Source organism: Macaca mulatta, chromosome 2, assembly GCF_049350105.2.
Source record: "Macaca mulatta isolate MMU2019108-1 chromosome 2, T2T-MMU8v2.0, whole genome shotgun sequence".
NCBI classification, from domain to species: domain Eukaryota; kingdom Metazoa; phylum Chordata; class Mammalia; order Primates; family Cercopithecidae; genus Macaca; species Macaca mulatta.
The window spans coordinates 41,362,175-41,378,865 of NC_133407.1; the positions used below are offsets into that span (position 1 = coordinate 41,362,175).

Consider the following 16,691-nt stretch of genomic DNA (forward strand, 5'->3'; position numbering starts at 1 on the left):
GCTGTCTGCATAGCTCAAGCTCCTTGGCAAGGAGTTCCAATTGAGCGGCCAGTCCTGAGCTGGGCAGGGAACAGCTCTAGTGTAGGACCACAGGGAGATGGGCTGAGGCTGGGGCAGGGACCCATATAGGGGATAGGGTCCCAAACAGAGGTGCTAGAAGGTGCTAGAAAATAAGGCTTTCACAGCAGCTTGGTGCCCCCAGCTTCCTCGCTGGTCCTCAGGGCGGAGGTCCTCAGGGCTGAGGGCTACCTGCTGGTACCAGATCTATGCCCTGCTCAGCAAGGTGTCCCAGCCTGGATCTGGGGTGCTGGGGTGGGAAGTGTCTAGTTTTGATAACTAGTATTTGCCCTGGTTGCCTCTGAAGCTCTGACCTGCCCAGCTGTTTCACCCACATGGGCAACAGTCTGACCTTGGGGGTGTATCCTACTCTGACACCACCTTGCAGCTCAGTCCTGACCTCTTTCCAGCACTCCTGGATCAGCTGCCTCTGCCCTGGCCTGACTGCACACACATACTCACCAGCCCCTAGCCAGCAGAGGATGCCTAGCACCACAGGCTGACAGTGGCTCTGGAACTACACTGTGTGGTTTCAGATCCCGACACTACCTCTTTCTAGCTTGGTGACCTTCAAAACGTTATTTTACTACTCTGTGTCTCAGTTTCTTCAACTGTGAAATGCGGATAATGGGAAGCTGTACCCCGTAGGGTTGTCATGAGAATTAAAATCTTCCAACAGCATCTGACACATTGTTTACCTTAAATGTTCCTATTGCTTTTAACATGATGACTGTTGTAATTATAATTGTCGTGGCAGGTGGTTTCTGCACACCTACTGAGGCTCATCGTGCTGGGTCGCAGATGGCTACGCCCTAAGTCCTGTTTGGGAGGTGCCCGTATACTGGTGGGAAAGACCCAGGTATTGACAGTTGCCATGTGGAAGTGTGGAAGCATGTGGTACTTAGGGGTCATGAGTAAGCCCAACAACGTGTCCCTCCCTGACTTACTTCAACCTTGGCCTTTGCTTGGATCTCTGGACTTCTGTCTGATCATTTCTGCTCTGCTGACAGCAGTCCAGGTGTGATCCTGGCAGAGGAGATTAGAAGAAAAGCAGGGATTGGTAGATTAACAGAAGACTTGGGTAATAGAGATCTCCAGAGATCACCAGGCAGGCTACCCCTAAAGGTCCTGAGCCCTTCCCATGGAAAAGGATGGCCACTAAGTGGGATGTTTTGGAGGGAACCAGAAGGGTAGTAGGTTAGATCTGGGGCAGCAGACAGATTTTCTCTCTGGAGCAGTCAGTGTGTTCTGCTGCCAAGAGTACTGTGTTGACAAGGAAGGGGACCGTGAGCCATCAGTGTTGTCTGCCATGGCTCTGGGAATGGGAAGGAGCAGCACCCATGCCACCTACTTGCCATCGAGACTTGCTGTTTATGGCATGAAATTACATACATGGTTGGGTGGGTGGTTAGGGCTTAATAATGGAGTGAGCTAAAAAGCACTGGTGGCTTTCTAGAGGAGCTGAGAGGCCCAATGACAGTGCCACACTTGGCTTAGCAAAGATATGAAACAAGGGGCTGGAGCAAAGTCTCAGGGAGTGGAGAGTGAAGCCTTAAGGGATGCCAAGTGGCCTAGACCCCTGTGGGGTCACGTGCCATTTACGCACAGCCTGCAGGTCAGCGCTCTGGTGAAGCTGCCCATTTCTGGGAATTGTGCAGAAGGGAAGGGCAGCTCCTGGAATGCAGAGCCATTTCCTCCACATGGGTTGGGTCACTCCCCACAGCGTGTCCTCATCCCCCTGGGTTGGGCACACCCAGACATCATAGAGATGAGATTAGCTTCCCAGGTCTAATTCAGCTCAATGTGAGTGAAAGTCCATTCACTTTCCTAAGAGCCCCATTAATAATGGATATGTCCTTCTCTCTAACCTGATTTACCTAAAATACTTGCAATTCAATTGATAGGGTTAGGGGGACTCTTTGAAATAATTAGTATAGAAATACAGAAGCAAAAAACAGTAAATACCAAACCTTCAATAAAATTGGCAGCATCTTTGGGAGAGCCTCTGGATTGGCCCTGGCCCAGCCTCTGAGAATCTGTGGTCCCAAGGTCAGGGCCAAGGGAGGCAGCAACAGTGATGAAGAGTGCCCTGTAGGAGAGTGAATCATGAAGACACTACCCTGAGAAAAGAAAAGCCATGTGATGCAGCAAAATGAATTGGCAAAAGAATTGGAGGCAGTGTGGCATGACCGCTGTAACATGACCTTTGGCGTCTAACCAGTCCACAGCAGTTGTCCACTAAGGGTGGGCGTTGTTGCTGCTATGCAGCTCCTTCTGGGCACCATTTTTCCTGGCCAGCACATAGGACACTGCTTTAGAAGTGATGCTGGGTGGGGTGGGGTGCATGGAGAGGCCAGGGGGCCTGTGGACCTCTTGGCAGCATCTGTAGCTGAAGCCATTCATTTAACATGTGCTGCTCACTTAGAACAATGGGTGCGGTGGTTTTAGGCTATTGTTTTGGGCAACAAGCTCCATAGAAGCCCTAGAACCTGGAAACGAGGAGAAGAGGCAAATTTCATGAGGGATAAGAACCACCGAGCCCTGCCATTTTGCCATTTTGTGGGGGCTCTGGGGGCCTGCTGCTGTCTTGGGCATTTCTGTCTATCACCACATCAGGTCATCCCGAAGCCCTCTGCAGTGTGGAGGCCCTTCTCTAGGGCTGTGGATGGGGCAAGGAAATGGTTTAAATCACTGAAGCCTACCAGGTTGAAGGGAAAGCAGGGGCCCAACTACTTTATCGATGCAAATATGCCCTTGCTGAGGGACCCTCCAAGATTTTCTCACTGGGGCCTTACACCTTCCTGGGGGCCCTGTTCTCTTGTCTTATAGATGGGGAAACTGGGCACCAGGAAGTTAAGAAACTTGCCCCAGGTCACACAGGGAGTCTGTATTGGACGCCGCAGTGGAACTCCGGCTGCCTGGCTGTGGAGTTGAGGCTGTGTCTGACCTCCCAGGCTGTCCCTGACCTCCCAAGCTGTCCCACTGAGAACCATTGGGCTGTTACACAAGACTATTCCCGGGAGGTCTTAGACACACCCATGCTAACTTTGAAGATTGCTGAGTGAAAAGGTTATACTGGGGTGATCAGTCCACCCAGCCACCCACTTCCTAGGGGTATGAGCCGGCCCCTTTCAGAAGGATGGGTGTGACCCCCTGCTTCTTAGCACGAGGGAGGCCTGTGTGGGTAGAAGGTGGCACTGGGGAAGTGATGAGGGCAGTGTGAGTAGAGACTGAGCTTCCCATGTGTTAGGCTCTGCCTGGCCCCGTGAGGGGCAAAGGAATGAGAGGATGTGGCTCTTGTCCTCGTGGAGCTTACAATCTGTTTGACAAGGTAAATCTGGTATTTGGGGAAACGACTTCAAACCATGCACGAAGGTTCTACCCATGGGGAAAGAAAGGGAGCAAGAGGCAGACAACAGCCAAGAGAGCTTATTTTTCCATTTACAGATGCCTGAGGTTTTTGTACACACGTTATTAAAATTATTGAGGAAGCGATATTGCCTTTTAGGCAGAAGTTTCCAGTATGAACAACGGTTTGGGTTGCCATGAAGCCTGTGGCCTGGGCGGGGCCCTGGGAGCAGTGGTTGCCATGGGAACCAGCTCAGCCACCCCCACGGCCAAGTGGCTGCTGTTCCCAAAGTTGGTTTCTGCGTGGATGGGGCTGCCTGGAACCTTGGAGCCATTTCCCATGGAAACAATGCTCTAAATGGTGGGTGATGTTCCCACACAGGCCTATTTTGTCTGGCTGTTAACAGAGCAGAGATGGTGGTGAGGCTTCTCATGCTGAGAGGAGGCTGGGAATGAGAGTGTGTGTGTGTGTGTGTGTGTGTGTATGTGTGAGTGTGTATATGTGTGTGTGTCCTCCTTCTTGGGAACAAAGTAAACAAGGTGACAAAACGAGCGTTTGGGCATCTTCTCAGAGCTCGGCATGTCTCATACATTTTATTTCATGCTTAGAGCAATCCTGCAAAGTATGAGTCTCCAGCTAACCCACTTTACTAATAAGATACTGAGGCCATGGAAGGTAATTTGCCCAAGGTCACTCAACTGGTCAGTAGGAGAGTATTCAGCACAGAAAATAGTGGGGAAATTTTAAGGAGAACCCCAAGTCTACCTTCTACCACCTTCCCACCTCAGAGGGGCACACCCATCATCCCCCAAAGTGAAGACCCAACATCCTGGAATGATCTCTGAGGTGCTTTTTGGTTGAGAAGGCTGGAAAGGAGAGGTGTGTTGTGAATGTAATCAGTTTGCTCCTTAACCACCAACCAACCAACTTTTCATTCTGTGGTGACTTTCATCATAGCCTGTGAGTGGTTTTTAAAAAATCTTTCTCTGTACCACATGAGACCAGCTTGTTTTGTAGGAGTGTAGTTCATGGTTCTTGGCATCTTGACCTCCCCATCTGCAAAGACACCATTTGATCAGTGTTTTCTGGGGGGATGGAGAAACAGGCCTATCAAAAGGAGATAACACCTTTAGGAATTGGGGGGTTCTCTGGACTCATTCTCCAGCTTTGGAAACCCCTTCTTTGTTCCTGGCTCACACTTGATTCCAGAGGGCCCTGTCTGTGCCATTAGTCTGATCTCTTAGTAGGAGAGAGACAGTCCCAAGCCCTGGCTGAGAGAGTTGTCCCTCAGCTTTACCATGGGGAAGCCAGCTCTGTGGTACGTAGGTTGTCTGACCATTGTTCAGAAATGCGTGTTGAACCTCTAGTTCATTCAGTAAGTGTCTGCCCTGTGCCAGTGCTATGCCAGGCTCTGGGATATAGAGAAGAACAAGATGCTGTCCCTGCCCTTTTGTGCACAGTAAACACATAGAAAATTCTAGGCATCACTGTGGCGTCTGTGGCAGGAACTTCAGGGCTCAAAGCACAGGTGGAGGCAGTGCCTAGTGCTGACCCATGAGGAAGTATGTGCTCTCCTGGGGGTCTTAGGTGTGCGCAGAGGCTGCAGTGTGACCACAGGGCACACTGGGAGACCACAGAGCTGGTTGGGAGTGAGAGTAGAGTGTGAGGGGCTGCGGCACGTGTGTGGCTGGAGAGGTCCGCAGTGGCAGCCAGCGACAGGCATTGACTGTCCTGTGAGGGGCCTGGACTTTCCTCCTCAGCGTTGAGGGGCACAGAAAGCGTTTTCACGGGGGACCCAGTCTGATGTTTGTGTGAAATGAGTAGTCTAGCCCTGTTCCATTGCGTCCAAATTAGAAGGGAACCCTGGCTTGGCTCCCTGTGGTCTCTCAGGGTTCAACCTCTGAGAGCAGGGTGCTGTCAAAAGGAGGGGGCCCCCACTGGCCATTTCCTGCCCACTGCCTTGGCAAGCAGAGGGCATTTTTTAAGGAGTCCCCAGGTGATTCGGCTGTGGGTGGTCTGAGTGCCGACTCAAAGCTTCATTCATGTCCTCCAGCATATTTACTAGTGTATTTCTTATCTTGTTTTCTTTTGAGAAGAAAATAAAGACAAATGGTTTTCCTTTTCAATACCTTCCCACCCACTTAGTATTTTTTAGTTATGTCGCTGCCAGCAGAGAATGGAAGCTGTAAAAACAGCCAAACACCGACTGGGTGTGGTGGCTCACGCCTGTAATCCCAGCACTTTGCGAGGCCAAGGCAGGTGGATCACAAGGTCAGGAGAGCAAAACCATCTTGGCCAACATGGTGAAACCCATCTCAACCGAAAATACAAGAAAATTAGCCGGGCGTGGGTGGTGGGCACCTGTAGTCCCAGCTACTTGGGAGGCTGAGGCAGGAGAATCTCTTGAACTCGGGAGGCGGAGGCTGCAGTGAGCTGGGATTGCACCACTGCACTCCAGCCTGGGTGACAGTGAGACTGTCTCAAAAAGACCAAAAACCAGCCAAACACCAGCAAACACCTTTCACCCACAGCCCAGCGCCATTGCCCAGGACAGGGCGGCAGTGGCTGAGGGGCATTGAGGAGTGAACCCCACGCTCAGGGCAAAGGAGATAGGCCACTGGGCCACCCCTTCCTCCCCATTTCTGTCACCCTGCAACTCCCCTCCGCCCTCTCTCCTTGGCCTGCCTTTACCGTCATGGATTTGGCCATGGAAGAGCTCAGTTAAGTGAAGCCTCAGCCTGTCCCATGTTGTAGGAAGATGCTGGAACCAGATCCCGGGGCCACAGCCGGTGCCTGGTCCTATCCTGCCCCAAAAGAGCTGAGATCCCCACTCGTATGAGAGGAAATCAAACATTTTCAGGTGGCTTGAACATTTTATTTTCCTGGGAGCATTTTAATAGTGTTAAACTTTTCTAGTACACAAATATAATGCATGCTTGTTGTAGAAAACTGAAACATTAAGAAAATGAAAATGCCCTGAAATGTGCCTCAGAGACAACCAACTGCTAAACCTCTTAATGCCCGGATCCACACCTGACCGCGCAGATTCGTGGTGGGCCTCTTCGTGGAAGGTGGATCAGGTGTACTTACTAGCTGTTTGCAGCCTGGCTTTTTTCATACATAACAATGCACTTTTTCTAGGTTACTGAATATCTTTCTTTTAAATGACCGCATAGTACTCCATTATATGAATAAACTTTTTCTTTAACTTTTTCCGCCAACATTAAGTTATTTCTATTTTCCCCCATTCTTAACATCTTTCTTCACTTTTCTGATTATCTCCTTAGAAGAAATTCTCACATGGGGTAGAGCTGCAGGAGAGGGTATGAATGTATTTATGCAAGTGTATTTTCAGTACAGCCTAGGCAGATTTGCACTTTCACTGCAGTGTAGCAAAGCTTGTACTTCCCTGAGACTTTGGGGAAGTCCTAAATGTCAACATCAGGCTTCAGTAACTACAAAGCATTCTGCAATGACTCTCGCCTGCAGCCCCATGCAAATCAGTGTGGCCACATAACCCACATTTGTATTTAGCCCCCTTTCTGTCAAAATCTGGAACTGAAGACTATTTTAGAGCTGGAAATAATTATAAAAGTAATCTAATCCAGCCCTTTAAATTCATAGATAAGGAAACTATGGCTCAGAGAGGTCAGTGGCCTTCCCAAGTAGTGGCAGAGCACACAGGGCACCCAGTTCTTTGTCCTCCCAGCCACGCTACCACCCTCCTCTCTGTGAGACTGTCAGTTTCCTGGTCACACATACACCATGCTGTTTTCCCTCCCAGCTTGCACAGGGATTCTTTCTTTTCTTCTCCACAGCAGTAGGATCAAGCTTTCCCTCCCTCGACTCAAGGTCCATTTTTGTGCCACCCAGGAATGCCCCAGCAGGAGGTGGTATTGCTTCTTCCTGGCAGGGTCCACAGTTAGTTAGCAGTTTAGGTTCCTGGCTACAACCCCAAATTGTTCTTTAGGGGATCCCCCTAGCTGCACCCGTGTTTAACATTTGGTGCTGTCAGCCTCCTTCTGGAAACTCTTCGCTTCCATCATGACCACGGATCCTGGTTTCCTTCCTTTCCTTCTGAGTACCTCCAGGAGGCTCCCTCCTGCCTCTCCTCCTTGTCACTTTGGGACACTATTTACAAAGGTCACTCTTCACTTCTGTTAAGGCCCCATTATTCTTTAGAGTTCTGGTCCCACTTCCAGCTGCCTCCTGGTCACCTTAGCTCAGGGTTCCTCAACCTCAGCACTATTGACATTTTAGGATGGCTGATTCTTCATTGGAGGGGACTGCCCTGTGCATTGTACGATCCCTGGCCTCTGCTGAACAGATGCCAGTGGTACCCACTCTATTTTGACAACAACAAAAAATATCTCTAGACGTTGCAGATATGCCCGGGGAGCAAAGTTCCCCTGATTGAGAACCACTGCCTTAGCTGGCCTCAACAGCATGAAAACAAAACTTCGACCTGCTCCTACCTGCCTCCTCCCCAAATAAAATGAGGTTGAACAGAAGCCGTAAGATTCCAGCATGACTTTGTGTATAATACAGGGCAAGAAGCAGAGAGAAAGGAGCCAGAATCTAGAACTCTGAAACTTTGAAGGAGCCTCAGAATCCCAGAACTCAGGTGTGCTAAGCTATCATGCCCCGCTTTCTAAGCTAAGACACAGCTTCAAATCCTTCTCAGCATAGCACCCAGTTAATAAGAGGGGATGTGAAAGACGAACCTCCATGCCAGCCCTGCTCAGACCACTGCCCTCGTGTTAACCTGTACAAGTAGAGTTTAGTGGCCAAAAAGCTTCTTTGACATGGCTTTTGGCTGTACTTGCTAAACAAGACCAGTGGTACTGTGTCCTCAACACCGGGCCTGGCACATAATTGGTGTTGAATAAATGATGGTTGAATAAATCACTTTAACAGTGACTGTCTCTGGGTAGTGAGACCAGGTGTAATGCTTTTATTTTCTTTTGCATTTCTTCATTTTTCAAACCTCTTTATAAGTGAGAGTATTTACTTTATAAAGGAGGAAGACACATGAATATCTTCCCCTAAGTTAAAAAGCCCTCTGTCTCATTCCACACGTCTTGCTTCCTTCCGCAGGTCTGACCTTCGAGAAACATGGCAACCAGCGCCGTCCCCAGTGACAACCTCCCCACATACAAGCTGGTGGTGGTGGGGGATGGGGGCGTGGGCAAAAGTGCCCTCACCATCCAGTTTTTCCAAAAGATCTTTGTGCCTGACTATGACCCCACCATTGAAGACTCCTACCTGAAACATACAGAGATTGACAATCAGTGGGCCATCTTGGACGGTGAGACCTGGGTGGCAGCCCTGCATTGGGTAGGATAGTAGATGGGGAGGATCGGGGACATTTGACAGGTTTCAGCGGGGCAAGGTGGTTTCCTTAATGTTGCTGTTACGGGATGGTTGGTATAAAGCCCTGTGTCATTTTCAGGGTGAATTCTGAACAGGGAAGGCCTGCGTAGAGGACTTGCAAGGTTTCATGGAAACCAAAATGTGCATTCAACAAAGAGGGGAGGCTAGAATCATGCCAGCTCAGCAATGACATGATTGTTTTCTCTTGCTGATCAGAATCTCTGATTAACAGTTATGGATGTCTTTAGCTAATAAAAGAGGGAAAAGCACGTTGTTTCTTAATGAACATAGTTTACTTGGTACTTGTATATATATTCCTTTGGGGGGAATCTCTTGCATCTGACATTTTGTTTCTAGCTGAGTGTGAATTAGTCTGGATTACTAGTTCTAAGTGTGGCAGCCAGGCCAGCGGCAGCCACAGCATCAGGAAACTAATTAGAAATGCACATTCTCAGGGCCATACTGATTTGGAAATTCTGAGGGTGAGCCCAACAGCCCGTGGTTTTTTTTTTTTTTTTTTTTTTTTGAGACGGAGTCTTGCTCTGTCGCCGGGGCTGGAGTGCAGTGGCCGGATCTTGGCTCACTGCAAGCTCCGCCTCCCGGGTTCACGCCATTCTCCTGCCTCAGCCTCCCGAGTAGCTGGGACCACAGGCGCCCGCCACCTCGCCCAGCTAGTTTTTTTTTTATATTTTTTAGTAGAGACGGGGTTTCACCGTGTTAGCCAGGATGGTCTCGATCTCCTGACCTCGTGATCCACCCGTCTCGGCCTCCCAAAGTGCTGGGATTACAGGCTTGAGCCACCGCGCCCGGCCTCAGCCCGTGTTTTAACACACCCTCTAGGAGATGCTTGAAATCAGGTAGCATTACATCTCCAACTTTGTTCTTTTTCAAAGTTATTTTGACTAGTCTAGGTCCTAAGGTATTTCTGTGTGAGTTTTAGAATCAGTTAAATTCTAAAACCCTAGATTTTGATTGGGATTGTGTTGAATCTGTAGATCTGTTTGAGGAGAATTGATATTTTAACAATGTTGAGGCTTCCAACCCATGAACACAGTATCTCTTTCCATTTGTTTATTTATTTATTTAGGTCTTCTTTAATTTCTCTTGTCAATTTTATTTGTAGGTTTTTTTTGTCTTGGTTTTTTGGTTTTTTTTGAGACAGAGTCTCACTATCACCAGGCTAGTGGAGTGCAATGGTGCAATCTCGGATCACTGCAACCTCTGCCTCCTGGGTTCAAGCAATTCTCCTGCCTCAGCCTCCCAAGTAGCTGGGATTACAGGCACGCATCACCACACCCAGCTAATTTTTTTTGTATTTTTAGTAGAGATGGGCTTTCGCCATGTTGGCCAGGATGGTCTCGATCTTCTGACCTCATGATCCACCCACCTCAGCCTCGCAAAGTGCTGGGATTACAGGCGTGAGCCACCGTGCCCCAGCTTATTTGTAGTTTTGAGTGCATAGGTCTTCTACGTGTTTTGTCAGATTTATACCTGCATCTGTATTGATGCTATTGTAAATTTTTTTTGTTGTTGTTGTTGTTGTTGTTGTTGAGACAGAGTCTCGCTTTGTCGCCCAGGCTGGGGTGCAGTGGCCAGATCTCAGCTCACTGCAAGCTCCGCCTCCCGGGTTCACGCCATTCTCCTGCCTCAGCCTCCCGAGTAGCTGGGACCACAGGCGCCCGCCACCTCGCCCAGCTAGTTTTTTTTTTATATTTTTTAGTAGAGACGGGGTTTCACCGTGTTAGCCAGGATGGTCTCGATCTCCTGACCTCGTGATCCACCCGTCTCGGCCTCCCAAAGTGCTGGGATTACAGGCTTGAGCCACCGCGCCCGGCCTCAGCCCGTGTTTTAACACACCCTCTAGGAGATGCTTGAAATCAGGTAGCATTACATCTCCAACTTTGTTCTTTTTCAAAGTTATTTTGACTAGTCTAGGTCCTAAGGTATTTCTGTGTGAGTTTTAGAATCAGTTAAATTCTAAAACCCTAGATTTTGATTGGGATTGTGTTGAATCTGTAGATCTGTTTGAGGAGAATTGATATTTTAACAATGTTGAGGCTTCCAACCCATGAACACAGTATCTCTTTCCATTTGTTTATTTATTTATTTAGGTCTTCTTTAATTTCTCTTGTCAATTTTATTTGTAGGTTTTTTTTGTCTTGGTTTTTTGGTTTTTTTTGAGACAGAGTCTCACTATCACCAGGCTAGTGGAGTGCAATGGTGCAATCTCGGATCACTGCAACCTCTGCCTCCTGGGTTCAAGCAATTCTCCTGCCTCAGCCTCCCAAGTAGCTGGGATTACAGGCACGCATCACCACACCCAGCTAATTTTTTTTGTATTTTTAGTAGAGATGGGCTTTCGCCATGTTGGCCAGGATGGTCTCGATCTTCTGACCTCATGATCCACCCACCTCAGCCTCGCAAAGTGCTGGGATTACAGGCGTGAGCCACCGTGCCCCAGCTTATTTGTAGTTTTGAGTGCATAGGTCTTCTACGTGTTTTGTCAGATTTATACCTGCATCTGTATTGATGCTATTGTAAATTTTTTTTTTTGTTGTTGTTGTTGTTGTTGTTGAGACAGAGTCTCGCTTTGTCGCCCAGGCTGGGGTGCAGTGGCCAGATCTCAGCTCACTGCAAGCTCCGCCTCCCGGGTTTACGCCATTCTCCTGCCTCAGCCTCCCGAGTAGCTGGGACTACAGGCGCCCGCCACCTCGCCCGGCTAGTTTTTTGTATTTTTTAGTAGAGACGGGGTTTCACCGTGTTAGCCAGGATGGTCTCGATCTCCTGACCTCGTGATCCGCCCGTCTCGGCCTCCCAAAGTGCTGGGATTACAGGCTTGAGCCACCGCGCCCGGCTATTGTAAATTATTATTTGTGGTTTTTTATTTCCATTTTCAGTTATTTGTTGCTAGTATATATAAAAACAATAGGTTTCTGTATATTAATCTTGTAACCTGCAACATTGCTAAACTCACTTATTAGTTCTAGTGTCTTTTTTGTAGATTCTGCTGGATTTTTCTGAATAGACCATAGTGACTGCAAGTAAAGACAGTTTTACTTCTTTTCCAATCTGGATGGCTCTTATTTCTTTTTCTTGCCTTATCTCATTGATTAAAATCTCTGGCACCCTGTTGAAAAGAGGTGACAAGAACAGATATCCTTGTCTTGTTCTTGATCTTAAAGGGTAAGTGTTCGGTCTTTAGCGTTAAGTATGATGTTAGTTGCAGGCTTTTTATGGATGGCCTTTATCAGGTCATGGAAGTTCCTTTCTATTCCTTTTGCTGAGAGTTTTTATCAGGAATGGATGTTGGATTTTGTCCAGTGCTTTTTCTGTGTCTACTGAGATAACCATATGGTTTTCCTTTTTTAGTTTAATATGGTAAATTACATTGATTGTTTTGTTTTGTTTTTGTGACAGAGTCTTGCACTGTCACCTAGGCTGGAGCGCAGTGGCACGATCTTAGCTCACTGCAACCACAAACTCCTGGGCTCAAGAGATCTTCTTGCCTCAGCTTCCCCAGTAGCTAGGACTGTAGGCACACACCACTGTGCCGGCTAATATTTTACGTTTTTGTGGAGATTGGGGGGAATCTCCCTTCGTTGCCCAGGCTGGTCTCGAACTCCTGGCTTCAAATAATCCTTCCACTTCAGCCTCCCAAAGTGCTGGGATTACAGGTGTGAGCCACCATCCCTGGTCCTTGATTTTTCTTTTTTCTGGTATTAAACTGACATTGCATCCCTGGAATAAACCCCACTTGGTCATTATATATTATCCTTTAATATGGTTGGCTTTGATTTGCTAACCTTTTGTTTACAATTCTTATATCTGTGTTCTTGTGAAATATTGGTCTATAGTTTTCTTGTAATGTCTGTGTCTAGTTTTGGTATCAGAGTAACGTTGGCCTTATAGAACAAGTGTTATTCAATTTTTTGGAAGAGTTTGAGTTAAATTCGTATTTCTTCCCTAACTGTTTAGTAGAATTCACAAACAAGGCCATCTGGCCCTGGAGTTTTCTTTGTGGGACGATGTTTTTGTTTTTGTTTTGAGACAGGGTCTCGCTCTGTTACCCAGGCTGGAGTGCAATGGCGTGATCCAGGCTCACCACAGCCTAGACCTTCTGGGCTGAGGCAATCTTCCCACATATTTTGTCTGTCTTTTGGTTGTTTCAGCTGAGAAGGTAAATCTGGTGCCTGTTACTCCGTCTTGGCCAGAAGCAGAACCAAATCATGACTTCAAAAAAATACAGCTTTGTGGCCGGGCGCTGTGGCTCACGAGGCCTGTAAATCCCAACACTTTGGGAGGCTGAGGTGGGCAGATTGCTCAAGCAATCTGCTCAAGCTCAGGAGTTTGAGACTTGCCTGGGCAACATGGTGAAACCCCATCTCAACTAAAAATATAAAAATTAGCCTCGGGTGGCTGAGGTGGGAGAATCACTTGAGCTCAGGAGCCAAGACTGTGCCACCTCACTCCAGCCTGGGCAACAGAGTGAGACCCCTTCTCAAAAAACAAAACAAAACAAAACAAAAAACTTTGTAAATATATTTTGAAAGCCCTGAATTATGTACTTTTAGAGTATTAATATTATGGCATGTAGATTGTATCTCAATTTTAAAAAGCACCATCCTCCAAGGGTTTGTCTGCAGCCCTGGGACTTTGAACAGTTTGACCAGGTACCAAGCACCTTCCCATCTTGGGACTTTGCATTTTGTCTTCTCTCTGCCTAGAACATTCTTCCTGCAGAAACACTGATTTCATTTAGGTCTCAGCTCAAATGTCACTTTATCTAAGAGGTCTTCCCTGACCAAACCATTGACACTAGTATCCATCCCACCCCTGTCATTTCTATGCCCAGCTCTGTTTTTCTTTATTCTGCCTTTTATGGTTGAACATATTTTATCTTTGTTTGTGTTTTTGTCTCTGCTGACTAGAATATAAATGTCTGAGAGCAGGGACTTTATTTATTGACTGCATTATTCCTAGCATCTAGAATACTGCTTGGCTCATAGTAGGTCCCCAGTAAACATTTGTGGAATGACCAAATGAATGAATAAACCTTGAACAATATATGTGTAGTGACAGGTTTGATGTGCTAGCTATATTATTTTTTTTCTAACTCACAATAATATGTATATATAACTATTAAAATTAAAACTTACATCTGTGCACTTTCTAAACTCATTTCATGTATCACCTATTGGAATATATGGCACACTTGGGATATACTGAGTTAAATAAATGTAAACAAGTTTCTTCACTGCAGGACTTATAAGAACCTTTAACATGCCGGGTGCGGTGGCTCGCGCCTATAATCCCAGCACTTTGGGAGGCCGAGGCAGGCGGATCATGGGGTCAAGAGATCGAGACCATCCTGGCTATCATGGTGAAACCTCGTCTCTACTAAAAATACAAAAAAATTAGCCAGGTGTGGGAGCGGGCACCTGTAGTACCAGCTACTCTGGAGGCTGAGGCAGGAGAGTGGCGTGAACCTGGGAGGCAGTGAGCTGAGATCGCACCACCGCACTCCAGCCTGGGCGACAGAGTGAGACTCCATCTAAAAAAAAAAACGAAAAAAACAATAGAACCTTTAATATGCAAACATATATTAGAGGTGTAGTGATAGGATACATTGTCCTTAGGGCTTCCCACAGGGGTCATTTTTTGCATGTGATTCTGAACTACTGAACTACGTTCCATAGAAAACATTCTGAAACACATTGCATGATGCATGTAAGAAAGTAACACCATGCCTGGTACATCATTGGAACTCAATCAGTATTTCTCTCTACAGCCATATAAACTTCTATAACTTTTTTCTGAGTAACTTTGGATGTGAAATTGGTTTCTGAGGAAAAATGTTTTCCTCAAGATTGATTTTTAGGAAGATTTTGTGATAACATAGCCGGAGCAGCAGGGAGAGGGGCAACACGGTCGCAGCCTTATATTAGAAGCGTGCATTTGCAAAGCCTGTGTTCTGAAGCGTCTGGGTTCTCCATGGCGTTACTTTAGAAGAATGAATTTGTTAAACCTCTAATTCTGCCACCAGAGTCAGGCCCGATTGAGGACATTGCCCACCCAGGCTTTCCTCAGGAATAGACACCAGATTCCCAGATTAGATACTTCTCCACTCCATTAGATCTGCTATTAAGAAAAGGAAGACTTGGCCGGGTGTGGTGGCTCACGCCTGTAATCCCAGCACTTTGGGAGGCCGAGGGTGGTGGAGGTCAGGAGTTTGAGACCACCCTGACCAACATAGGGAAACCCTGCCTCTACTAAAAATACAAAAAATTTAGCCGGGCGTGGTGGCACCTTTAATCTCGGCTACTCGGGAGGCTGAGGCAGGAGAATCGCTTGAACCCAGGAGGCGGAGGTTGCAGTGAGTAACTCTGAACCTTTCTGGAGCTGAACTTTTCTGGAGTGGCCTACACCCCTGGGATGGCCAGGACTTCCCTAGGCATCTGGATCCCAGAGGTCCTGCTCCCCTGAGGCCATGCCATCTTCAAGGAGGTGCTAAGTTGGAGGTGCCCTCAGTCACCCTGTACCCCACTGAACTCCAGGGACTCTCAACTCTGCAGTTTCTCTTCTTCCAAACTCAGAAAGAGTAAAAACGTGGCAGCATGATGATGAGAAGGAAGAGAATGATAATTTTGATGACGGGGTACTGAATGGGCAGAAATGGTGTGGAAGGCCCATGCTAAGCACATTGCATTTGCTGTCTTTGAATCCTTACAAATGCTATCGTGGTAGTTGCTGCTGTTATTTCTGTTTTATAGATGAAGAAAATACAGCAAAGTTTCACACAACCAGCAACAGTTTGAGCTACCTGTTGACTCCTATTCACTGTCAGTCTCGTTGTGTAGGAAAATCCTCCCCGACAGCACAGTGGATCCTTGTGCCTCTGGGAAGGGGAGCTGAAATCCCAGGAAGAAGTGGGTGTGGCTGGACTGTCACACCTCCCCTGCCCTTCTTACTCCTCACCCAGGGTCCTTCAGAGAGCTAGGTGCTCCGGTTGTGATCTCAATCTCACTTCGGAGATTTGCAAGCTGCTTAAGGAAGCCTTCTCTGTGACTTCCACACTGATTATTCTCACAGGCTGCCTGCTTTCTTGCAAACCTGTTTCTGGTTTTCTTCCGAGAAGTCACATTGCCTGTGTCCTCCCAGAACCTAAGAGGCAGGAGCTGGCTGGCCTCGGGCCAGCAGCCAGGCTCTCCTGTGGCTGCGGGACCCCCAGGCTTTGGAGCAAGCCTGCTCTGAGTTCTTTCCCGCAGGGGTTTGGGATCCTCATCTCACTTTACATTGTCAAGGGCCCAACCCTGGGAGCCTCTCTTCCTCCCCGTCTGGTCCCCGCTTCTCCACTGTGGGGTTCCCTCCGGCTGTACCATCTCCATGCTCTCAGCCCTCTACTCCCGTCTCTGACGTTGGAACCCCACTTCACCTCGGCTTTCGGCTGTGTGACTCCCCTCACCCCAATTTTCTCTTGTCATGAATCAGGAAGCCCCAAACCTTAGCCAGAGCCATGGAGTTTTGTGTTTGTTTTATTGTGATAAAGTGTACATAACATAAAAGTTACCATCTTAACCATCTTTAAGTATATAGTGTATTCACTTTGTTCTACAACCATCCCTCCCGTTCATCTCCAGAACTTTTTCACCTTCCCCAACTGAAACTCTGTACCTATTAAACACTGACTCCCCATTCTCCCCTCTCCTCAGTCCCTGGCAACCACTATTCTGCGTGCTTCCTTTTCTTTTATTGATATCATATTTTTGCATGTTTTGAGGACACGGTAATAATCAAATCCAGGTAATTAGCATATCCATCACCTCAAACATTCTTTCTTTGTATTGGGAACATTACAGTTCTTCTCTTCTAGCTATTTTGAAATTTGCAATGAATTATTGTTAACTATAATTTC

General features: G+C 47.4%; 1 protein-coding gene across 9 annotated transcripts in view; it reads left to right on the forward strand.

Moving 5' to 3' along the window:
* Positions 1-16,691, forward strand: part of MRAS (muscle RAS oncogene homolog) — a 59,749-nt gene that overhangs the window by 16,449 nt on the left and 26,609 nt on the right. For 7 of the 9 annotated variants that reach the window (XM_077990926.1, XM_015132033.3, XM_077990925.1 and 4 more), the window contains 1 exon segment: positions 8,504-8,714. In XM_077990926.1, the coding sequence (XP_077847052.1) occupies positions 8,522-8,714 (193 nt within the window). In that variant the 5' untranslated portion in view covers positions 8,504-8,521. 9 annotated transcript variants of the gene reach the window in all.